The sequence below is a fragment of the Tachyglossus aculeatus genome, unplaced genomic scaffold, assembly GCF_015852505.1.
Source record: "Tachyglossus aculeatus isolate mTacAcu1 unplaced genomic scaffold, mTacAcu1.pri SUPER_34, whole genome shotgun sequence".
NCBI classification, from domain to species: domain Eukaryota; kingdom Metazoa; phylum Chordata; class Mammalia; order Monotremata; family Tachyglossidae; genus Tachyglossus; species Tachyglossus aculeatus.
In genome coordinates this window covers 2,470,440-2,495,084 of record NW_024044839.1, presented here as the reverse complement: position 1 = coordinate 2,495,084, position 24,645 = coordinate 2,470,440, and the positions used below count along the sequence as shown (strand labels likewise).

The window sequence follows — 24,645 nt, the reverse complement described above, 5'->3', positions numbered from 1 at the left end:
CTCGCCTCTGCCCCCCAGTCCCTGTGGCCCCCCGTCGGGGCTTCTTTTGGGGAGGGGGGGGCCACCCCCGAGCTGCAGATTGGGTGCAATTTGCAGCTGCAGTGGGTGGACGGTTGTGGCCCTCGGCGAGGACCCTGAGCTGCACGCTCGCCGATGGGGAGGGGGAAAGGGGGGGAGAGGACGGGAGGCCCTCCGAAAGGAGCCCCCCTCCCCCTCCCCGGCCGCGCTGCGCCAAATCCCCGCCCCCCTCCCCCAGTAGCCGGGGCCGGGGGAGACCCCGCCCCAATGACGTGCGGGATTTGCATGAGTTGCCAGTGCGGGCTCGGCTGGACGCTCACTGTCTGTGCGAGCCACAGCCCGAGAGGAGGGGAGAGGGAGACAGACAGACACACACACATACAGGGAGCACAGTGCACCGCGCAGAGTGCAGCCCCCTCCCCCCCCTCCCCGGTGCAGGGCCCTCCCCCCTGCCGTCTGCCCCCCCCCCCCCCGAGATGGAACTGCCGGCCGTGGGAGAGCACGTCTTCGCCGTGGAGAGCATAGAAAAGAAGCGGATCAGAAAGGTGAGAGGGACAGTCCTGGCTCTGCCAAGGAGGGAGGAGGAGGAGGAAATGGGGAAGGGGGGGCCGGTGGGAACGATCAGGATCCGATAAACCAGCCGGAGGGGACTCGGGGACCCCCTCAACCCGACCCACCCACCCCCTCCTCGCCCGGGTGGGCTGATGCAGGCTTCTGTCTCCCGCAGGGCCGAGTGGAATATTTGGTGAAATGGAGGGGTTGGTCGCCCAAGTAAGTAGCCGGGATGGGGGGCGGGGGGTGGGTGGGTGGACGGGGCAGAGGGGAGGGGGCTGGGTGGGAGGGGGAGGGGCAGGCCGCAGCCCCCCACCCCACTCCCCCCCCCGGCAGGACCGGAGCTGGAGGGCCCCGCTCCCCGGCGCCCTGTGTTGTACGCTCCGAATGCCATCACTAATTTATGCACTCAAGGAGCTGGGAGAAACGTGGAGCCGGGGAGGCGGAGGGAGGGAGAGAGAGAGCGAGAGAGAGCGAGGGGAGGTACTGAGTGATGTGTAGCAGAAAATGGCTCCTTTTCCCTTTCCCTCCATATTGCAAAACCTAAAAAAAAAAAAAAATTAAAAAGCGACGAAATGCAATTGTGTCCTCCTCGCCCTCCGGGGGGGGGGTGATGAGAGAGGGAAAGGCGGAAAACGTTGGAACTGTCACCGCGGCGTTATTCTTTCGGGGTTTTTGTTTTTTGCTCCTATTTCAAATGCGATGGCACCCAATAGACGCGCGCGCGCACACACACCACACACACACACACACACACTCAGGCGCATGTTTTCATGTTGGCGAATATTTGGGGTTTGACACACACACCCCTGCCCCTTTGACAGCGGGCTCCCCTTCCCTCCGCGGGGTGGGGGAGGGGGCGCTTAGCTCCAGGAGCTGGGATGGAATTGAGGCAGATAAGGACTAACCTTTTTTGGGGAGGGGGGTTGATTTGATAGTCTGCACCCCTCGGCCGTGTCGAAACAGAGGAGGAACAGTTTTAATTGTCCGTCACCCCCACCATCCCCCCAGTCCCATCCAGGCCTGATCCTTGCCTTAGTGCAGCCGGAGTTTGAAGTGCCAAAATGAGGTGGGGGTAAGGCCGCAGAAGGGGGGGGGCAATGTCATCGAATAGTGGACTGCGGCCTCCCCCCTCCTTCCCCAGCAGTTTTCTGTTCTGAAACCGAGGCCTTTATTTTCAGCCTCCTTCCAGGAGGCACCCACGAGAGGTGATTTCTTACCGTGTGCTTTTTTTTCCCCTCCCCCCCCCTGCAAGATATAACACGTGGGAGCCGGAGGAGAATATACTGGACCCCAGGTTGTTGATCGCTTTCCAGAACAGGTGAGAGTCCTGAAAGACGCCTCGGCCGGTAGTGACCGTGTAAGGAAATGGGCAAGGGGGAGAGGACCCGCTGAGTGGTTAGGTTTTCCCACCTAAACGCGCAGTTTCCCCCTCCACGGGTCCAGTTGATGTAGCAACAGTTGGGTGGTGAGCCGCGCAAGGGGAAAGGAGTTTGGGGGTTGTTTGGGTTTTTTTTGGGGGGGGTTGCATCCGGGATTCGGAGTGGGGGGCCAAAGCGTGACTTGCAGCTGCGAGGAAAGCTTGTGGGTTGACTCGCTCCCCCATGTACACCCCCTGCGACCCCACCCCCAAAAGTCGGGGCATCCACTTTAGCGTGGACCCCCAAAACCTTGTAAGGCGTGGAGCGTTTTGGAGGGAAGGGGCCTCATTGCCATCGTCCTGATGGCACGGAACTCCACTTAACCTGTTGGGCACCGGCCCCAAGTTGAGAGCTGGGGGGGGAGAGGGGGGCGAGCTTGCGGGTCGGGTCTGAATCGCGTTGTGTCGGAGAGGCGAGGGCGTTGTGCAGGAGGGCCCCCAGGACTGCGCACCTGAGTGACGCGCGTGTGGCCGGGGATTGGCACTCGTGTGTCGGGATCCGGAGGGAGGAGCGAGGCCTAAAGCTGCGCTGTGTGTGTGTGTGTATGCCTGTGCCTGTGTGTGTGTTTGTGTTGCATTATTTCCTGCGGGGCGGTTGGCGCCCAAACTGTAAACTTTAGACCCTCGAAGCGCGCGCGAAGTTGCGTCGCGCAGCGCCCGGGGCGCTTCCCGGCCCCCGGTTCCTGCTCCTAGGGAGTTCACGACCCCGTAACCACGTCTCCCGCCTGTAACTATGGCTGATGCCATGTTGCATAATGGGTCCCCGAAGAATTCAACTCGGGATGTTGCAATTCCACGCAACTTCGGAGTAAGCGGCTCAGGGCCCCCCTTCCCCACCGCCCCGGATAGGTGGGGGAGCGAGCCCCTAATAGCCCACCCCAGGGGAGGGACCTCCAGGACCCAAGTGTCAGGAGGAGGGGGGGGGGAAGAACCGGGAGGTGAGACGCCCCCTCCCCACTAATGTCCGAGAGGATGGGGGTGAGGGTTTGATCTGGACATCCGACTCCACTCTGCGGACTTTAATGGACACCCTGAATGGCTTTGGAATGGGCGGCGGATTCCTTTCAGTTAGTCGATCCCACCTTTCCCCTCTCCACCTGCCCTTCTGGGCCTAGGCCAGAGCGAGGTGGTTAGCGGTTTAACGAGGTGATTCCTCACCTGGACTGGCTTTTTCTTTTTTTCTCGCCCCTTCCCCGGTCCATAATTGGCTCATTTGCTATTGAGTAAACAAGGGCGCAGCCCCTCCCCCCCCCCCCCCCCCCCCCCCCCCCGTATAGTTTCTGGCCTTTAAGAAAACGAGTCCGCTCTTCTTTGCCGGCGACACTCGTTATCTGAATCCTAATGAGGTCATTAGCATCCCAGGCTTGTTAATGGGCAGTGACGGAGCCGAAGCACACCTCATTTGGGCTTGATTGGACTCTCCCCCGCGGTAACGCTCAGGCCGGGGGAGGTGGTGGGGCCCCCCAGTTGCCCGCTCTCCCCGTCTTAGCGCAGTGGCGGTTGTGGTTATCAATTGGACGCCCCCTCCCAATAAAAGCAGTTTTGCGGGAGGGCTGGGAGGCGAGGGGGTTGGCCAGTCCTGTCGCGGTCCAGTGCGTCTCTAAAAGCAGGGGGGTCCTAACCGTCCTGAGCCTGTTGGGAGCCCCCGGCCCTCTTCACCCTGTCCTTCCCGGGGAGGCGGAGGGAAGCAGAGCGGTTCTTTGGGTGAAGAACTTGTTGCTCAACTCTCGGCCGTCTCTCCCCGTGCCGCCCCTTCCAGGGAACGACAGGAGCAGTTGATGGGATACCGCAAGAGGGGCCCGAAGCCCAAGCCGCTTGTGGTCCAGGTGAATGGAACCGACACCCCCACCCCCCGGGAGCGCGCAAACTCCGCGGAGAGACCCAGGGAGGAAGGGGCGAGGCAATTGGCACCACCCAGGAAACGCTTTCTATTGAAGGCTGACCCTCCCCCGGGGTCTCCCGGGGCTGGGGGGTGGGGGAACCCCGCCCACGGGGCGTCCCGCGCTCCCCCGGCTCCGGGATTACATCAGGTGTGGGTTTAAGAACCGCGACGCGGGGCCCTTTTTTTCTCCCTCCCCATCACCGTCTCTCTCAGCCTGTCTCTCCCCCCCTCCCCCTTTGTCTCTGTCTCTCAAGAATCGCTCCCTGCTCTTCAGGAAGCAGAGGGAGGCTGCGATACCCCCCCCCCACACACACACACATACACACCCACTCACCTCCTTCCACATAGAGGCCCACTCTGGGCCCTCCGGATTTCCGTCTCGACACGGGCCGGTCCTTTTCCCCCCACCCCTCCCCAATCCTGATTCTAATCCCTTGAGCCGGCGCCCAGCCTCGATTGGATGCTAGGGGGCTTTTTTTTTTGGTGTGGCTTGGTTAATTTTTTTTTATTTTTAGGGTCTCGATTAAGCGCTTACGAGGTGTCAAACGCTGTTCTAAGCGCCGGCGTGGGTACCAGTCCGTGAGGTCGAACCCTCCCAGGCCAGGAGGGTTGGGGGGGGGGGGGGGGGATAACCCAGCCCGTCCCTCCCCTCGGGCTGATCTCCACATTTATTTGTAGGTATTTATATACTGGCACGTAACAACTCGATTTACGGCGTTCCCTCTCGGTGGCATTGGCGAAGCGCTCGCCCCGTGCCAAGCACTGCCGTAAGCGCTGGGGGAGATGCGGGGTCTTCGGGAGGGAGGGTCGCCCCTCCGCTGACCCCCGTCCCCCGTGTCTTCCTCTTCCAGGTGCCCACCTTCGCCCGCCGCTCCAACGTCCTGACGGGCCTCCAGGACTCGTCGGCCGACAACCGGTCGAAGCCGGACCCGTCGGGGAAGGGTCAGGCCCACCAGTACGAGCTCAACAGCAAGAAGCACCACCAGTACCAGCCGCACGGCAAGGAGCAGGCGTCCAAGCCCCCTCCCCACGGCAAGAGCGGCAAGTACTACTACCAGCTCAACAGCAAGAAGCATCACCACTACCAGCCGGACCCCAAGATGTACGACCTGCAGTACCAGGCGGGCCACAAGGAGGCGCCCCCGGGCGCGGCCTGCCCGGACCTGGGCGCCAAAAGCCACGTGCCGGAGAAATGGGCCCACAAGGCCTACTTGGGCGCCGCCAAGCCCCCCGACAAGAGCCCCCCCAACGGCCTGGCCCCCTCCTCCAAGGAGGCCGCCGCCGCTGCTGCCGGGAACGGCAGCGGGATCGGCGGCAAGATGAAGATCGTCAAGAACAAGAACAAGAACGGGCGCATCGTCATCGTCATGAGCAAGTACATGGAGAACGGCATGCAGGCCGTGAAGATCAAATCCGGGGACGGGGCCGACGCCGGGCCCCCCCCCGGGGACCCCCAAGAAGAGGCCCGGGGACGAGAGGACCGCGAGGAAGGGCGAGGGGAAGCCGGAGCCGGCCCCCAAGAGGAGGGAGGACCCCCAGGAGGAGGGGGCGGCGGGGGCGGATAGGCCCGACTTGCCGCCCCCTCCCCAGCCCCCGGGGGGGGGGCCCGGGCCGCAAGCGGTGCCTGTCCGAGCCCCAGGGCGAGCGGCAGCCCTGCAAGAAGCGGCTGACGGCCCGCAGCGTCAGCTCCCCCACCGGGCTGGGGGGGCCCAAGGCCGAGAGACCCCCGGACCCGCCCCCCGACGTCATCCTGCTGGACTCCGACCTCGACGAGCCCATTGACTTGCGCTGCGTCAAGCCCCGCGGCCACCAGGGGGCGCCGCCGGCGGCCCCGCCCGCTCCTCTCCCCCCCCCCTCCTCCTCCGCCGCCCCCCCCACCGCCGCCGCCGAAGCCCGCGGCGCAGGCGCAGGCGCAGTCGGCGGCCGAGCGGGCGCCGCCCGAGCCCGACGAGCCGCCGGCCGAGTTCAAGCCCTTCTTCGGGAACATCATCATCACTGACGTCACAGCGAACTGCCTCACCGTCACTTTCAAGGAGTACGTCACGGCGTAGCGCCACGCCCTGCGGGACGGGGGGGTCGCCGCCAGGGGGCGCGGCGGGACGGGGAGGCGCCGCCGCCAGGGGGCGCGCCGGGGGACGGGGGGGGCGGAGCCGGGCCCCGAGGCCCCGCCCCTTTTTCTCCCCTCCCCCGGCCCTGCTGCAAAAAGTGGGGGGCAACAAGAATCCACGCGGTGCCTATTACAGGGTCTGTCCCCTCCCCCTCCGTGGGAGCCCCCCCCTTCCCCCTCCCCCCCCCAGCCCCCCACCCCCTGGGACACTCAATGCTGACATGACAGCCACGCGCGGCGGTCTCAGAGTTATAGTATTATATTTTAACCGTGCTAACTTGTCAAGTGCTGACTTTGCTACCGTTTGTACGTGGTGTTATTGAAATGTATTGTTTGAGCGCGAGGCCCCAGCGGTCCCTCCCTTCTTCCCCCCCCCCCAACCCCCTCGCGGGCTGATCTCTCCATATTTATTTGTAGGTATTTATATATTGAAATATAAAAACCTAGATTTATGGCGTTCCCTCTAGATCGCGTTAAATTCTATATCCCGCCCCTTTCTGTTGACCCTGGTCGTCGTCCCCATCTCCTGTCGACCCTGGTCGTCGTCCCCATCTCCTGCCGACCCTTGTCGTCGTCCCCATCTCCTGCCGACCTTTGTCGTCGTCCCCATCTCCTGCCGACCCGTCGTCGTCCCCATCTCCTGCCGACCCGTCGTCGTCCCCATCTCCTGCCGACCCTTGTCGTCGTCCCCATCTCCTGCCGACCCTTGTCGTCGTCCCCATCTCCTGCCCACCCTTGTCATCGTCCCCATCTCCTGTCGACCCTTGTCGTCGTCCCCATCTCCTGCCCACCCTTGTCGTCGTCCCCATCACCTTCCGACCCTTTTTGTCGTCCCCATCTCCTGTCGACCCTTGTCGTCGTCCCCATCTCCTGCCCACCCTTGTCGTCGTCCCCATCACCTTCCGACCCTTTTTGTCGTCCCCATCTCCTGTCGACCCTTGTCGTCGTCCCCATCTCCTGTCCACCCTTGTCGTCGTCCCCATCTCCTGTCCACCCTTGTCGTCGTCCCCATCTCCTGTCCACCCTTGTCGTCGTCCCCATCTCCTGCCCACCCTAGTCGTCGTCCCCATCTCCTGCCCACCCTAGTCGTCGTCCCCATCTCCTGCCCACCCTAGTCGTCGTCCCCATCTCCTGCCCACCCTAGTCGTCGTCCCCATCTCCTGCCCACCCTAATCGTCGTCCCCATCCTCTGCCCACCCTAGTCGTCGTCCCCATCCTCTGCCCACCCTAGTCGTCGTCCCCATCCTCTGCCCACCCTAGTCGTCGTCCCCATCCCCTGCCCACCCTTGTCGTCGTCCCCATCCCCTGCCCACCCTTGTCGTCGCCCCCATCTCCTGTCCACCCTAGTTGTCGCCCCCATCTCCTGCCGATCCTTTTTTGTTGTTCGTTTCCCCCATCCATTGAGTTTTTTCTATTGGTTTCATTCCACCTCGCCCCCTCCTCTTTTCCCCCCTTCTCCCCGCCAGGAGCTGCAATACCAATAACTTTGGTCTATATTTTTTGATACTGTACACATGGATGTGTTGTTTCTATGTGCAAAAAAAAAAAGTTTGTTATAAAGCTAAACAAGCTATATAGAAACTGCTGCTACTAGAAATGTCTAAACTATAAGCTTCCAATTATTACCTGCTTGAATGTAAATATTAAATGGAGATGTCGGAGGTGCATTTTGATGTTCGCGACTAGTGTAGACTGGGACTGCAGAAATTTAAGATGGGCCCTGTCCCTTTCTCCCTCTCCCCTCCCCCTTCCCCACCTCCTCCTGGGGTGTCCCCCGCGCTGAGCGGTATAGGGGACAGAAATGTATCGCAATCATTTACCAGGACCTATAAACCTTTACAACAGCGCCGGCCGTTCGAGTGGATTTTTTTTTTTAAGTAGCATTAAGCGCTTACCATGTGCCGGGCACTGTACTAAACGCTAGGGTAGATAGAAGTTAATCAGGTGGGACACAGGCCCTGGCCCACTGGGGGCTCACAGCGTGGTTCAGTGGGCTTGGGAGCCAGAGGTCATGGGTTCTAATCCCGGCTCTGCCACTTGTCAGTTGTGTGACTTTGGGCAAGTCACTTCTCTGGGCCACAGTGACCTCATCTGTAAAATGGGGATGAAGTCACTTCACTTCTCTGGGCCACAGTGACCTCGTCTGTAAAATGGGGATGAAGACTGTGAGCCCTACGTGGGACAACCTGATCCCCTTGTATCCCCCCAGTGCTTAGAACAGTGCTTCGCACATAGTGAGCGCTTAAATGGTGTCATCATCATCATTATTATTATTATTAATTTCCATTTTACAGAGGAGGTAACCGAGGCGCAGAGAAGTGAAGTGACTTGCCTAAGGTCACAAAGCAGACTCAGGGGGATTGGAACTCAGGTCCTGCTGACTTAAGGGCCCGGGCTGTTTCCCCTAAGCCACGTTTCTGCTGGTGGGGATTGGCTTCGTGGGGAGGGGGCTAGAGTTTGTTCTGCTGCAGGTGGGAGAGGGGGTGGGACCCTCGTTTCTCTCTCTTCCCTTCCCCTCCCTGTTCTGTCTATTCGCCGGTGGGCCCCTCCCCTGAAGACCACCAGTCCTGCATCTCCGGGTGGGGAAGGGGCGAGCTTGGTGCAGGAGCGTGGGGAGGAGCGGGTTAAAGGGCTGGCCGTGGGGACGTCGCGGCAGAGCAGGGATTTCTGCAAACGCAGCATAAACCGGGTCCGGCTGCAGGGCCCAAGAGAAGAGGGGGCTTCTCTTCCATGTTGTGGGGGGACCCTCAGGGTTCAGGATAGAAGGGCACCGCCCCCAGCCCATGAAATCTGCCTCCCGCCCCCAAAGTCAGGGGCTGAGAGTTGAGCCCAGGCTGGCTCTCCAAAGCCCCCACCAGCTATGGATGGGGGAGGGGGCGGTGCGTCTTTTTTAAGCTCTGCTATTTTAGCGAATTTTTTTTTCCCCTTGCCTTCCCCTAAGCACTTCCCCATAAATTAAGCTGTTACCTCTACTCTTCCTATAAAAACTAACCTTTCCCCCTCCCGCACGGGCTAACATCCTCAGGCCCCTGTACTTTCATAGCAAGAATTAGCCCCCAATCAATAATAATACTAATGGCATTTATTAAGCGCTTACTATGTGCAAAGCACTGTTCTATGCGCTGGAGAGGTTACAAGGTGATCAGATTGTCCCACGGGGGGGCTCACAAATGAGGTAAGTGAGGCACAGAGAAGTTAAGTGACTTTTGCCCAAAGTCACACAGCTGACAATTGGCAGGGCCGGGATTTGAACCCATGACCTCTGACTCCAAAGCCCATGCTCTTTTCCACTGAGCCACGCGGCTTCTCAATCAATCGTAGTTATTGAGCACTGACTGTGTGCAACTCCCTTTTAGACTGTGAGCCCACTGTTGGGTAGGGACTGTCTCTATATGTTGCCAACTTGGACTTCCCAAGCGCTTAGTCCAGTGCTCTGCACACAGTAAGCGCTCAATAAATACGATTGATTGATTGCAGGGCACTGTAGTAAACACTTGGGAGAGCCCAATATAGTGGATGCATTCCCTGCCCACTGTGAGTTTATAAGCTAGAGGGGGAGTCCTTCCACTCCCAGGTTTAAAAACTCCAACTGTGGCCTAGCCACTCAATTTTACCACTGGGGGAAACTGAGGTAGGGACTGGGGAGGGGATGAGTGGTGCCTCTCTCCTAGCCCAGGGTTGAAGGACCAAACCTCCTTGGGCCCATTGACCTAGCTGCAAGAAGTCAGCCTTGCTGGTGCCAATTTTATGTTATGTTGCCAATTTGTACTTCCTAAGCGCTTAGTACAGTGCTCTGCACATAGTAAGCACTCAATAAATACAATTGATGATGATGATGATGGTGGTTGGGGGCTGGGGTGGGAGTGAGGGGATGGGAGGAAACCAGGTTGGGTCAGACAGAAGCCCCCAAGAACCAGATCAGGGTCCCCAGTGGAGGAGCAGCAGGAATCTCCAGGTGTAGGAGAGACTTGGATCTGAAGAATATTAGATTTCAAGCCCCCTTTTCCCTTTGTTTAATGGTATTTAACCGCTTACTAGGTGCCAGGCACTGTAATCATAATAATGATGGAATTTGTTAAGTGCTTACTATGTGCAAAGCAGTGTTCTAAGCGCTGGAGGGATACAAGGTGATCAGGTTGTCCCAGGTGGGGCTCATAGTCTTAATCCCCATTTTACAGATGAGGGAATTGAGGCCCAGAAAAGTCAAGTGACCTGCCCAAACTCACACAGCTGACAATTGGTGGAGCCAGGATTTGAACCCATGATCTCCGACTCCAAAGCCCGTGCTCTTTCCACTGAGCCATGCTACTTCTCTAAAGCAGATAGAAGCTAATCAAGCTGGATATCGTCCCCGTCCCACTGGGGACTCACAGTCTTAATCCCCATTTTACAGGTGAGTTCACTGAGGCGCAGAGAAGTGAACTGACTTGCCCAAGGTTACGCAGTAGAGAAGTGGCAGAGTGGGGATTAGGACATAGGTTCTTCTGATTCCTCTGCTCTTTCCATTAGGCCATGTTGTTTTTCCTTCCCCTTCGCTTAGAGAAGCAGCGTGGCTCAGTGGGAAGAGCCCGGGCTTTGGAGTCAGAGATCATGGGTTCTAATCCCGGCTCCGCCAATTGTCAGCTGTGTGACTTTGGGCAAGTCACTTCACTTCTCTGGGCCTCAGTTACCTCATCTGTAAAATGGGGACTAAGACTGTGAGCCCCCTGTGGGACAACCTGATCACCTTGTAACCTCCCCAGCGCTTAGAACAGTGCTTTGCACATAGTAAGTGCTTAATAAATGCCATTATTATCATTATTCCCCTTGCTAAGCTTCTATTGGTACCTTTAAACTCCCTTCTCCCAGCACCCAAGAAGCCTCCCACCCAACTCAGATCCTTAATTGCGTCTGAGGAAGGGTGAGGTAAAGTCTAAATAATAATAATAATAATAATGTTGGTATTTGTTAAGCGCTTACTATGTGCAAAGCACTGTTCTAAGCGCTGGGGTAGATACAAGGTAATCAGGTTGTCCCACGTGGGGCTCACAGTCTTCATCCCCATTTTACAGATGAGGGAACTGAGGCCCAGAGAAGTTAAGTGACTTGCCCAAAGTCACCCAGCTGACAAGTGGCGGAGCCGGCATTTGAACCCATGACCTCTTGACTCCAAAGCCCGGGCTCTTTCCACTGAGCCACACTGCTTCTCTACTAATGGCATTTATTAAGCGCTTACTATGTGCAAATCACTGTTCTAAGCGCTGGGGAGGTTACAGGGTGATCAGGTTGTCCCACAGGGGCCTCACAGTCTTCATCCCCATTTTCCAGATGAGGTAACTGGGGCACAGAGAAGTGAAGTGACTTGCCCAAAGTGACACAGCTGACAATTGGCGGAGCCGGGATTTGAACCCATGACCTCTGACTCCAAAGGCCGGGCTCTTTCCACTGAGCCACGCTGCTTCCTAAATGCCCTCCCTGTGCTTCGTGTGCGAGATCTCTTGTTCTAACTAAATTCAGTGCAGGGGCTCAGAGAATGGGAGCAGATTAGCTACGGCCCGGTGGTATAGATTTCTCCTCTTGCCACCTCCCTGTCTTCCTCTCACCCACCTCTGTGGGTTGGCTGTCTTTGGCTTCCGTGAGACCGGGAGGAGACGAAATCAGTCGGTGGCAGACTCAATCTTTAATTTCTCCTTCAACCAGCTGGAAGGTTGTGGTGGGCTGGGCGAGTGGAGTGACAGTAATAGTAGAAAATAGTATTTGTTAAGTGCTTACTGTGTGTGAGGCCGGGAGAGCCTCCCCCTTTTACTGTGAGCCCCACTGTTGGGTAGGGACTGTCTCTATATGTTGCCAATTTGTACTTCCCAAGCGCTTAGTACAGTGCTCTGCACATAGTAAGCGCTCAGTAAATACGATTGATGATGATGAGACTATCCAAGTGGAATAATAATAATAATTGTATTTGTTACGGTGCTTTGCGCATAGTAAGCACTTAATAAATGCCATTATTATTATTAAATTCTTACTATGTGCCAGGCACTGTCCTAAACACTGGGGTGGATACAAGCAAATTGGTAAGTGTGTGCGAGGCTGGGAGAGAATATCCAAGTGGAATTATAATAATAATTGTGGTATTTGTTAAATTCTTACTATGTGCCAGGCACTGTCCTAAGCGCTGGGGTGGATACAAGCAAATTGGTAAGTGTGTGCGAGGCTGGGAGAGAATATCCAAGTGGAATTATAATAATGATTGTGGTATTTGTTAAATTCTTACTATGTGCCAGGCACTGTCCTAAGCGCTGGGGTGGATACAAGCAAATTGGTAAGTGTGTGCGAGGCTGGGAGAGAATATCCAAGTGGAATTATAATAATAATTGTGGTATTTGTTAAATTCTTACTATGTGCCAGGCACTGTCCTAAGCGCTGGGGTGGATACAAGCAAATTGGGTTGGACGAAGTCCCTTGCCCCACGTGGGGCTCACTGTCTTCATCCCCCCTTGACAGGTGAGGGAACTGAGGCACAGCGAAGTGAAGCGACTTGCCCAAATCCACACAGCAGTCGAGTGGTAGAGATGGGATTAGAATCCGCGATCTTCTGATTCCCAGTCCTGGGCTCTAGCCACCACACCAAGCTGTTTCTGCTGTTCCTTGAGGGACTCACAATAAATAGTTTAGATTCTGTCCACCACAGCCACGCTTTTACTACAGACTTCTAGGAAATTCTACTCAGTTTCCCTGGTGGGGACCTAGAACCCTGTGAGGATGAGTGAGTGAGTGTGTGTGTGTGAGAGAGACACAGAGGGAGAGATCGTTGAGAGTAAATTAGACACATCAGTAAAGCGCTTTGAACTTCTCTGGAAAATCCCCTAAATAAACATGAGCATTATTATTTCACTAGGGAACATTAAATATGTAACGTCAGATCCTATTGGTGCTATTGCCAAGGCTTGGCTTTGCCTGAGGACAAATAGCTCTATTGAATATGACCATTCGGTTAAACTGCCCCGTCTGTACAGCTGGGAATATAAATACTGCCCAATATTATTCCTATATTATTATTATTACTATTGGTATTTCCTCACCTAGAGTCTCTACCAGCTCAGAGAACCTTAGGGATTGTGATTCCTGTGTGGGACAGGGGCTGTGTCTGATCTTTGTCCTGTCTCTTCCCCACCGTTTAACAAGCAGAGTGCTTTAGCACCTAGTTAGTGTGCTATACGCCCCAAATTCTTCCCAACCAGGATTCCAAACCCCATTCCCATCCACTCACCAACACCCTGAGATCTATTTGTAACCGATGACTCTAGTACCACCTCTTTCGCATTGTTCTCTCTCAGAGGCTTAGTACAGTGCTCACATTTTTGTGTTCACGGGGTACTGTTTGGTTTGTTTTTGTCTTTTAGTGGGATTTGTTAAGCGCTTACTATGTGCCAGGCACTGTGTTAAACTCTGGGGTAGATCAAGCTAATCAGATTGGACGCGGTCCATGTCTAACGTGGGGCTCGCAGTTCTAGCCCCCGTTTTACAGATAAGGGAACCGGGGCCCAGAGAAGTGAAGTGACCTACCCCAGGTTACACAGCAGACGAGTGGCTGAGCCGGGATTAGAACCCCGGTCCTCTGACTCTCGAGCCCCCCAGGCCAGGCTGCATTTCCTAGAATGTAGGAGTTGTGTTCTCGAAAAACCTGCTCATGTCTGTTTATATATTTACTTATTTTAATATCTGTTTCCAGCTCTAGACTGTAAACGCGTTGTGGGCAGGGAACGTGTCTACCAACTCTATTGTATGAAAGAGTACAACTCTAGTATTGAGAAGCAGTGTGGCTTAGTGGAAAGAACACAGGCTTGGGAATCAGAGGACCTAGGTTTTCATCCCGGCTCTGCCGCTCACCTGCAGCATAATAATAATAATGATGGCATTTATTAAGCGCTTACTATGTGCAAAGCACTGTTCTAAGCGCTGGGGAGGTTACAAGGTGATCAGGTTGTCCCACGGGGGGCTCACAGTCTTCATCCCTATTTTACAGATGAGGGAACTGAGGCACAGAGAAGTGAAGTGACAAAGTCACACGGCTGACAATTGGCAGAGCTGGGATTTGAACCCATGACCTCTGACTCCAAAGCCCATGCGCTTTCCACTGAGCCACGTTGCTTCTGCAGCGTAACCTCGGGCAAGTCAATTAACTTTTCTGTGCCCCAGTTCCTTCATCTACAATGGGGATTCAATCCCTATTCTCCCTCCTATTTAGACTGTGAAGTGTGTGAGACCTGAGGATCTTATATCTCCCTAGCTAGCCTATCCTATCCCACCTTGATTACTGTATCAGCCTCCTTTGCTGACCTCCCTGCCTCCTGTCTCTCCCCACTCCAGCCCATACTTTACTCTGCTGCCAGGATCACTTTCCTACAAAATGATACAGAGAAGCAGCGTGGCTCAGTGGAAAGAGCACGGGCTTTGGAGTCACAGGTCATGGGTTCAAATCCCGGCTCCACCGATTGTCAGCTGTGTGTCTTTGGGCAAGTCCCTTCTCTGTGCCTCAGTGACCTCATCTGTAAAATGGGGATTAAGACTGTGAGCCGCCCATGGGACAACCTGATGACCTTGTAGCCTCCCCAGCGCTTAGAACAGTGCTTTGCAAATAGTAAGCACTTAATAAATGCCATTATTATTATTATTATTATTATTACAAAATATTCAGTCCATGTTTCCCCACTCCTCAAGAACCTCCAGCGGTTGCCCGTCCACCTCAGCATCAAACAAAAACTAATCACCACTGGCTTTAAACTCAGCGCTTAGAACAGTGCTTTGCACATAGTAAGCACTTAATAAATGCCATCATTATTATTATTATTATTATTAAAGCAGTCAATCTCCTTGCCCCCTCCTACCTCTCCTCACTGCTTTCCTACTCCAACCCAACTGGCCCATTTCACTCTTCTAATGCCAACCTATTTACTGGACCTCCATCTCTTCTATCTCGCCGCCGACCCCTTGCCCGCATCTTGCCTCTGGCCTGGAATGCCTTCCCTCTTCATATCCTATAGACAATAACTCTCCCTCCCTTCAAAGCCTAATTGAAGGCCCATCTCCTCCAAGAACCCTTCCCTGACTAAGCCCACTTTTCCCTTTCTTCCACTCCCTTCTGAGTCGCCCTCACTTTCTCCCTTTATTCATCCCCCCATCACTTACGTACATATCCATAATATATTTATTTATATTAATGTCTCTCTCCCCCTCCAGATTGTATCCTTGTGGGCAGGGAGCGTACCTGTTATGTTGTTATATTATACTCTCCCAAGTGCTTAGTGCAGTGCTCTGCACACCTTGTAACCTCCCCACCACTTAGAACAGTGCTTTGCACATAGTAAGCGCTTAATAAATGCCATCATTATTATCATTAATAAGTGAGATTGATCGATACCCCAGCATTTAGTGCTTGATACACAGAAAGTGCGTAACAAATACCACAATTATTATTATTATTACTCATGTGCTTTGTACGGGGCTCTACACACAGTAAGCACTCAATAAATACCATTGATTGATAAACTGAAAATGGGAAAATTGCATTTTGGACCCATTGATTCGGTGGGCATAGATGGTTTGGGAAATAGATGCTTCGAACACACCATGCCAGCCGTCAATTTTTTTGTAGCAAATTCCTCTATCATGGCTGTGTTCACTATTATCAGAATGCATTACACGCTTGTCACTGCTAAATTACTAAAACACAAAGCATTGCCAAGTTCTGACTAGTACAGTACAGTTCAGCAAGGCTGAGGCAAAGGCTGGGGAACAGAGTTAAATAACAATAATAATAACATTTGTTAAGCTCTACCACTGCCAACTTGCTAATCGTGTTATGCCAGAGTAGACTTGGTGTGTGGGAAAAATTCTTCTTTTGCATTTTATCCAAATCGTGTTGCAGAAATAATAATAATGGTATGTTTTGGTTGTTTTTATGATAGTCGTTAAACACTTACTCTGTGTCGAGCACTGTGCTGAGCTCTGGAGTAGATACAAGGTTGTCGGGCCGGACACAGTCCGTGTCCCCTGTGGGGCTCACAGCCTTCATGACCGTTTTGCAGATGAGGTAACTGAGGCCCAGAGAAGTGAAGTTGGGCAGGCAAGATTGGGGGCTGATTCTCTTCCACCCCATCTCCACCTCTGATGCATTCTAATGTCAGGTTGTACTGGGTTGAACTGTTGCCGAATTGTACTTCCCAAGCACTTAGTACAGTGCTTTGCGCACAGTAAGCACTCAATAAATACGATTGAGTGAATGGACATTGTGCTAAACTATTCTTCTCTCCCTGGCTGCCATCTTCAAACATTCACTCTCTGATGGTTCCTTCATGCTTTCAGTCATGCCCATGTTTCCCCTCTCTTTAAAAAAATAAAACAAAACTTTCCTTGGATCTCAATGAATCGATGGTGTTTATTGAGTGTTTTCTGTATGTGCTTTGAACAGTGCTTTTCACGTAGTAAGCGCTTAATAAATGCCATTTTAAAAAAACCACTGTACTAAACACTTGGGAGAGTGCAATATAGCAGTTGGTAGATGTTCTCTGCCCACGAGGAGCTTACAGTCAAGAGGGAAGACCGATGGTATAAATAAATATAAATAAGTGCTGTGGGGCTGAGGGTGGGGTGAATTAAGGGTGTGAATCCTATGCAAAGGGAAGAGGAAATGAGGGCTTAGTCAGGGAAGGCCTCTTTAAGGAGATGTGCTTTTAATAAGGCTTTGAAGGTGGGGAGAGTGATGGTATGTCAGATATGAAGTGGGAGGGACTTCCAGGCCAGAGGCAGGACGGGGGCGAGAGGTCAGCGGAGAGATAGATGAGATCCAAGTCCAGTGAGTAGGAAGGCATTAGAGGAGTGAAGTGTGAGGGCTGGGTTGCAGTAAGAAATCAATGAGGTAAGGCAGGAGGGGTGCGAGGTAATTAAGTGATTTAAGTAGTTGGTGAGGAGTTTTTGTTTGATGCTGAGGTGGATCATCATCATCATCATCAATCATATTTATTGAGCGCTTACTGTGTGCAGAGCACTGTACTAAGCGCTTGGGAAGTCCAAGTTGGCAACATATAGAGACAGTCCCTACCCAACAGTGGGCTCACAGTCTGAAAGGGGGATGCCCAACCACTGGAGGTTCTCGAGGAGTAGGGAAACCTGGGCTGAACATTTCTGTAGAAAAATGATCCGGACAGCAGAGGGAAGTCTGGACTGGAGTGGGGAAATGCAGGAGGCAGGGCTGTCAACCGAGGAGGCCCATGCAGTAATAATAATAATAATAATGGCATTTATTAAGCGCTTACTATGTGCAAAGCACTGCTCTAAGCACTGGGGAAGTTACAAGGTGATCAGGTTGTCCCTCGTGGGGCTCACAGTCTTATGTCTTATGTTTGGTTTTGTTCTCTGTCTCCCCCTTTTAGACTGTGAGCCCACTGTTGGGTAGGGACTGTCTCTATATGTTGCCAACTTGTACTTCCTAAGCACTTAGTACAGTGCTCTGCACACAGTAAGCGCTCAATAAATACGATTGATTGCTTGATTGATTAATCATTTTACAGATGAGGTAACTGAGGCACAGAGAAGTGAAGTGACTTCCCCAAAGTCACACAGCTGACAATTGGCGGAGCCGGAATTTCAACCCATGACCTCTAACTCTAAAGCCCAGGCTCTTTCCACTGAGCAACGCTGCGGGCGGGATAGGCTAAGCGCTCTCCACTAAGACATGCCGCTTCTCAGCATTGAGATGTACCATGGAATAGTGGCTAGAGGCCGGGCTGGGAATCAGAGGTCATGGGTTCTAATCTCGGCTCTGCCACTTGTCTGCTGTGTGAACTTGGGCAAGTCGCTTCAGTTACCATATCTGTAAAATGGAGATTGAGACTGTGAGCCCCCTGAGGGATAGGGACTGTGTCCAACTCCATTTGCTTGTGTCCACCCCAGTACTCAGTACATAGTGCCTGGCACAAAATAAGCACTTAACGAATACCATAATTATTATTATTATTATTTACCCCAGGAATTTTAACTATTCCCGACTGAATTCTGTTTAGTCCTGAAAAGATAGGACTGTCACTTAGACTCCCCCTTCTAGACTGTGAGCCCACTGTTGAGTAGGGACCGTCTCTATATGTTGCCAACTTGTACTTCCCAAGCGCTTAGTACAGTGCTCTGCACACAGTAAGCACTCAATAAATGCGATTGAATGAATGAATGAATATCAGCTTGTTATGGGCCGGGAAGTGTCTGCTAATTCTGTTGTGTTGTCCTCTCCTAAGGGGATGATATGGCAGACTCAGGAACAATTGGGAAAATTGAGTCAGGAGACATGCAGTGTGAAATTTCATCAGTGATATTTATTGAGCGCTTACTGTGTGCAGAGCACTGTATGAAGCGCTTGGAAACCTCTTTTTCCACGTGTTCCCTCCACTGTGACCGAACTCTCCCCATTTTGGTCTGTCGAAAGCAGCGTGGCTCAGTGGAAAGAGCCCGGGCTTTGGAGCCAGAGGTCATGGGTTCAAATCCCGGCTCCACCGATTGTCAGCTGTGTGTCTTTGGGCAAGTCACTTAACTTCTCTGTGCCTCAGTGACCTCATCTGTAAAATGGGAATTAAAACTGTGAGCCGCTCGTGGGACAACCTGATGACCTTGTAGCCTCCCCAGTGCTTAGAACAGTGCTGTGCACATAGTAAGCACTTAATAAATGCCATCATTATTATTATTACTATTAAATTTTAAGTGCCTTGAGGACAGGGAATGAGTATTTTGCTTCTGGTGTACTCTCCAAAGCATTCAGTACAGTGCTCTGCCTCCAGGAAGTGCTCAGTAAATACCACTGAGAGATTTGATCGATGGGTTCAGACAAACGAGACTAAATTGATAGGAAAATGACCAGTAACGAATCTTCCAGTTAGAGCTAGTACACCATGGCCTTAAAGTAGCAATTTCTCCTTCTTCTCCTTTTCCTTTCCTTCTCCTGTCATTCTTCTTCATAGTAATAATTGTTAACATTATTATAGCAGCCTGGCCTAGTGGATTGAGCACAGACCTGGGAATCAGAAGGTCCTAATCCCGGCTCTGCCACTTGTCTGCTGTGTGACCTTGGGCCGGTCGCTTCACTTCTGAGGGCCACGTCTGCAAAATGGAGTTTAAGACTGTGAGCCCCCTGTGGGACATGGATTGTGTCCAACCCGATTAGTTTGTATCTGTCCCAGTGTTTAGCACAGTACCTGGGACATAGCGCTTAACAAATGCCATAAAAAATAATAATAACAGTACTTGTTAAGTGCTTACTATGTGCCAAGCACTATGACAGATAAAAGATACTTAAAAAGATAATTAGTTCAGACACTCTGTCTCACCAGAAATTTGTAAATTAGTAATGGTCGAAGGTGCTATTTAAGTTCTTAATCAATCAGTGGTATTTATTGAGCACTTAGTATGTGCAGAGCACTGCTGCGCTAACTGCTTGGGAGAGTAAAACAGAATTAGCAGATACATTCCTTCACAGTCTAAGAGGGTGGGAGCCCAGGGATCTAATTTTCATTTTACAGATGAATAGTCTGAGGACCAGAGAAGTGGTTTGCCCACGCAGCAGGCAAGTGGTTGAGCAGGAATTAGAACTCAGGTCCTCCGACTCCAGGGCCCAGGCTCTTTTCGCTAGGCCACTCTACCAGGGTACTAACCTTTACAGAAAAGGAACCCTTCCCTCGGAAGGGTGAGAGTCTTAGTTCCAGAAAGTGACACAGTTCACTCATGTATCACCTCTATTATTCTCATATCAGACGCTGGCCACCATAACGGTTATATTTAGGGCAGGGACTGAAATGAGAAGACAGATGTGTGGGCATTTACTATTGGCTAGTTTGACTGAGAGGTATAAAATGGAGTCTCACCAGAAATTTGTAAATTAGTAATGGTCGAAGGTGCTATTTAAGTTCTTAATCAATCAGTGGTATTTATTGAGCACTTACTATGTGCAGAGCACTGCTGCACTAACCGCTTGGGAGAGTACAATACAACAGAATTAGCAGATACGTTCCTTCACATATCCATCTTTCCATTTCCTCCTTCCTCCTATCTGTAAATTGTAATAATTATAATACTTGTTAAGGGCTTACTTTGTGCCAAACACTGTACTAAGCACTGGGGTAGATACAATATAGTCCGGGTGGAAACAGTGGCCGTCCCACATGGGGCTCACAGTCTTAAAAGCAGAGAGTAAGATTTAATCCCCATTTTACAGATGAGGAAATTTAGGTACAGAGAAGTTGTGACTTTCCCAGGATCACACAGCAGACAAGGGGCAGAGCTGGGATTAGAACCCAGGTCTTCTGACTCATTCATTCATTCACTCATTCAATCGTATTTATTGAGAGTTTACTGTATGCAGAGCACTGTACTCAGTGCTTGGAAAATACATTGGCCCAAGCTCTTTCCTCTAGACCACACTGCTTCTCTTCTTCTTTGTTTTATGGTATTTGTTTAGCACTTACTCTGTGCCAGGCACTGTACTAAGCGCCGGGGTGGATACAAGTTCATCAGGTCGGACACAGTCCCTAACCCACATGGGGCTCACAGTCTTAATCCCCATTTGACAGATGAGGTAACTGAGGCCCGGAGAAGTGAGACGACTTGCTCACGGTCACACAGAAGACAAGCGTCGGTGCGGGATTAGAACCCAGGTCCTTCTGATTCCCAGGCCCGAGCTCTATCCACTAGTCTATGCTGCTTCTCTTATGATGTCCTTGACTTCCCCATTAGACTGTAAGCTCTTTGAGGAGGGGGGTTGTGTCTTCTACCTTTCTGGTACTCTTCCTAGCATTTAGGAATTGTTCACTCTTGCAATCAAGGATAAAACTTACAGTCTCAGAGTATAAAGGAGAAAAAGAGAGTCGAAAAAGAACAGGGCTCGGAGTTGGGAGTCTAGACTGTAAGGTAGCTGTGAACAGGGAACGTGTCCACCAATTCTGTTGTATTGTCCTCTCCCAAGACCTCAGTACAGTGCTCTGCATTCAGGAGGCACTCAATAAATAGCATTGATGATGAGTCCCAGCTCTTCCCCTGGTTTATTGGGTGACCTGGACAAGTCACTGAACCTCTCTGGGCCTCCATCTCCTCATCCACGAAGTGGGGATGATAGATTATAAGCCCCGATGCAGAACCGGGACTAGCCTAATATCAGCCTCAGTGTTTAGCACGTAGTCAGCACTTAACAAATTCCATCATCATTAAGAAGTAAAAAAGAAGACAAAGGAAAACGGAAAGATCAGAGATTGCTGAGAAAAAGGTATGCAGCCAAAAATGTCAAGAAAATTGCATTTACATTTAGAATTCTTCTCCACCCGCTCCCTCAATTTCTCGGACTCCTCCAACCCAAGTGTCTTTCCTGTCAGTCAATCGTATTTAGTCGTTGTCGGATTTATTGAGCGCTTACTGTGTGCAGAGAACTGTACTAAGCCCTTGGGAGAAGATAGTATAACAATGTAACAGACCCATTCCCTGCCCACAACAAGCCTACAGTCTAGAGGGAAAAACAGACATTAATATAAACAAATACGTTCATTTTGCTCTTAAGCAAAATGGGTGTTGCACGATTCACTAGAAATCAAGTCGCCTACACGGGATAATCATTTTATATCCCTGCTACTCTAATGGAGTCGGTGGTAATATTCTGGAAGAATGGATTTTCCAAGGAGAGAAATCAGGGCTCAGCTAAATGGCCTGTGGTTTCAGGGCTGGCTAGCAGAAGGGAGATTACGGTTCTCTCACCCTGGTCCACTTGGGGCCTGGGCGGCCTCCAACCCTCTGACCACCTTGTGGGGAAGAGGAAACCCATTGGGATTGGCTCTCCGCCGGGGCACTGAAAACACACTAACCTCACGGCTTTGAACTAGCTCTGCCTCATCAGTGCATTGGTATTTGTGCAACTGTAACCAAAACCCCAGCCCGCCTGTCCAGATGTGCCATTTGGGGGAAATGGGTGCTTGCAGGTTACGTGTCCCCTTCTTGACCACACTGTTTGGGAATTTATTGGTCGGGGAGAAAGCACTCCAGCTTCCCCTTACCCCCTCACTCTTGGGCCCTTCCAAGCTAAGCTCTGCCTCACCAACCAAGAGATCCCACTCGGTTTCAACCCGACACTTAGTCAATCCATCAATCGACACTTCACCTGGCAGTGCCGCCTAATGGAAAGAGCCTGGGCCTGGGAGACGGGGACCTGGGTTCTAATCCTGGCTCCGCCCGTTGCCTGCTATGTGACCTTGGGCAAGTGGTGTCCCTTCTCTGGGCCTCAGTTTCTTCATCTGTGAAACGAAGATTCAATAACCATTCTCCCTCCCTCTTGGATTGTGAAGGCCATGTGGAACAGGGCTTGTGTCTGATCTGATTCTATTGTATGTAATCGTGAGCCCTTCCTAGACGGTCTAATTTCCTCCTGTATATTCTGTCCCCTGGCCCTCCTCCTGACCTGGATCTAAAAACAACATTCTCCTTTGCCTATCCACTGAGATTCTACTCGAGCCAAGCTTTGGTTATTTCTGCAAAATATCTTCCGATTGGTGGAGTAGCATAATTCCTAACTTGGTTTGTTGTCCCAAGCCCAAAACTGAGAGTCAGGAGACCGGGGTATTAGTACCAGCTCTGTCCCTACTCTCCCGAGTTCTTAGAACAACGCTCAGGACACAGTAAGCGCTCAATAAATACCATTGATTGAGTGGTCTGCTGAGTGACCTTGGACAAAGCTAGTTGTGGGCAGGGAATTGTCTGTTTATTGTTGTGCTCTGCCAAGCACTTAGTATAGTGCTCTGCACACAGTAAGTGCTCAATAAATGCAATTGACTTACTGACAGATCACTTAGGAGTAGTAATATCTGTAATCGATGAGCACCATGGGCACAATACACTGTATTAATTGCTTGGACAAGTACAGTAGATGCATGAAATCCATTCTTTGTCCACAAGAGCTTACTCTTTTATTATTATTACTATATAGTGGTATTTGTTCATTCATTCATTCATTCAGTCATATTTATCGAGCGCTTACTGTGTGTAGAGCACTGTACTAAGCACTTGGGAAGTATAAATTGGCAACATACAGAGACGGTCCCTACCCAACAACGGGCTCATAGTCTAGAAAGGGGAGACAGACAACAAAACAAAACATGTGGACATGTGTCAAGTTGTCAGAACAAATAGACTTAAAGCTAAATGCACATCATTAACAAAATAAATAGACTAGTTGTTAAGTGCTTACTACATGCTAGGTACCTACCAAGCACTGCGTAGATATGCGGTAATCGGGTTGGACACAGTCCCTGTCCCAGATAGGGCTCACAGACTCTGTCCTCATTTTACAAAAGAGGTAACTGAGGCACAGAGAAGTGAAGTGACTTACCCAAGGTCACCAGGTAGACAAGTGGTGGAGACAGTTTCTCTGAGCCTCTGTTTCCTCATCTATAAAATGGGAATAATGAATACCAACCTCGCAGAGATGCTGTGAGGATATAATAAGATAATTCACGTGAAAGCCCTTTATAAAAATAAAAGCACTCAACAAATGCAAGGTATTATTATAATCCGGTTTTCCTTGGAAGAAACAGATAATCTGGTGCGGTTTTCCATGCATCAGCCGTTCTGTGCCTGGCCTCTTTAACTGTGCATTTTGATTCTGCTGGAGGCTACTGAAAGCAAACATTTGGGCAGGTAGAGGTGGCATTTGAAACTCGATGGAATGATTCCTGCTTTACCTTTCCCAACTCCCCAAATCCACCCATTTCCCCAACGACTGGATCTCTTTGAAATCAAAGCACCCAATTTAAACCAAATAGATTCAAGAGAGATTTAGACCAAGACAGATAAACATGCCAGCTTTGGAATTCAAATCGAGTTGAGTTTTATTTACTGTTGTTTGCTGTTGTAAAGCCTCACTTGTGACATCGCTGAAATGCCTAAATTCATCACGTGCGTTGCATAGAACTCATCACACAAACCAATGTGTCTGATCAAATCTTGGCAAGCCAGCCCGCAGCGAACATATTGACATTTCAAACACGAAAGGAGACCTACTGGTTTTCCTTTAGCTGTCTTTCCCAATCTCCTGCTGCATTTCCCAGCATCCTCTAGTCCCCATTGACGAAGTCGACCGGGACACCATTTTCCGTGTGATTCCGGATCCTAATAAACAAAGAGTTCAGGTTTTGACTCAGTGACCCAGACACTAGCTTCTTAAGAATGTGGACTAAGCAGGCAATTAAACACTCAAATTGTATTTACTTAATGCCCATCTGTGTATGACCCTGTTCTAGGTACAATAATGCTCGACCAATCAACTATTATTTTCTCCGTTGCCCGGGAGAATAGTCTCTTAATAGGTGGCAGGCCTGACTGGCGGTCTCTACAACCCATAGGCACCCAGAGGGGTGGCCGAGAAGGCTGAGTCTAAATATTATTTCTGCGGGGTCGGCGGAGAGTAAGAAGTCTGAAAAACATCGATAAAATGGAGATACCACACTGTCCTCTTTCCCTTTCAGATTGTGAGTCCCATGTGGGGCAGCCAGTCAGTCAGTGGTATTTACTGAGCTCTTACTGTGTGCAGAGCACTGTATTAAGCGCCTAGGAGAGTACAATATAACAAGTAATAGACACATTCCCTGCTCACAGTGTTCTTACAGTCTAAAGGAC

The 24,645-nt window shown here is 51.5% G+C and overlaps 1 protein-coding gene across 1 annotated transcript; it reads left to right on the top strand.

Moving 5' to 3' along the window:
• Positions 1-494: 494 nt before the first annotated feature.
• Positions 495-5,984, top strand: CBX4 (chromobox 4). Its single transcript, XM_038742070.1, is given in 8 exon segments — positions 495-563; positions 746-789; positions 1,826-1,891; positions 3,750-3,816; positions 4,724-5,298; positions 5,300-5,470; positions 5,472-5,714; positions 5,716-5,984. Coding segments are annotated over 8 exon segments (1,443 nt in total). The 3' UTR covers positions 5,924-5,984.
• The last annotated feature ends 18,661 nt before the right edge of the window (positions 5,985-24,645 follow it).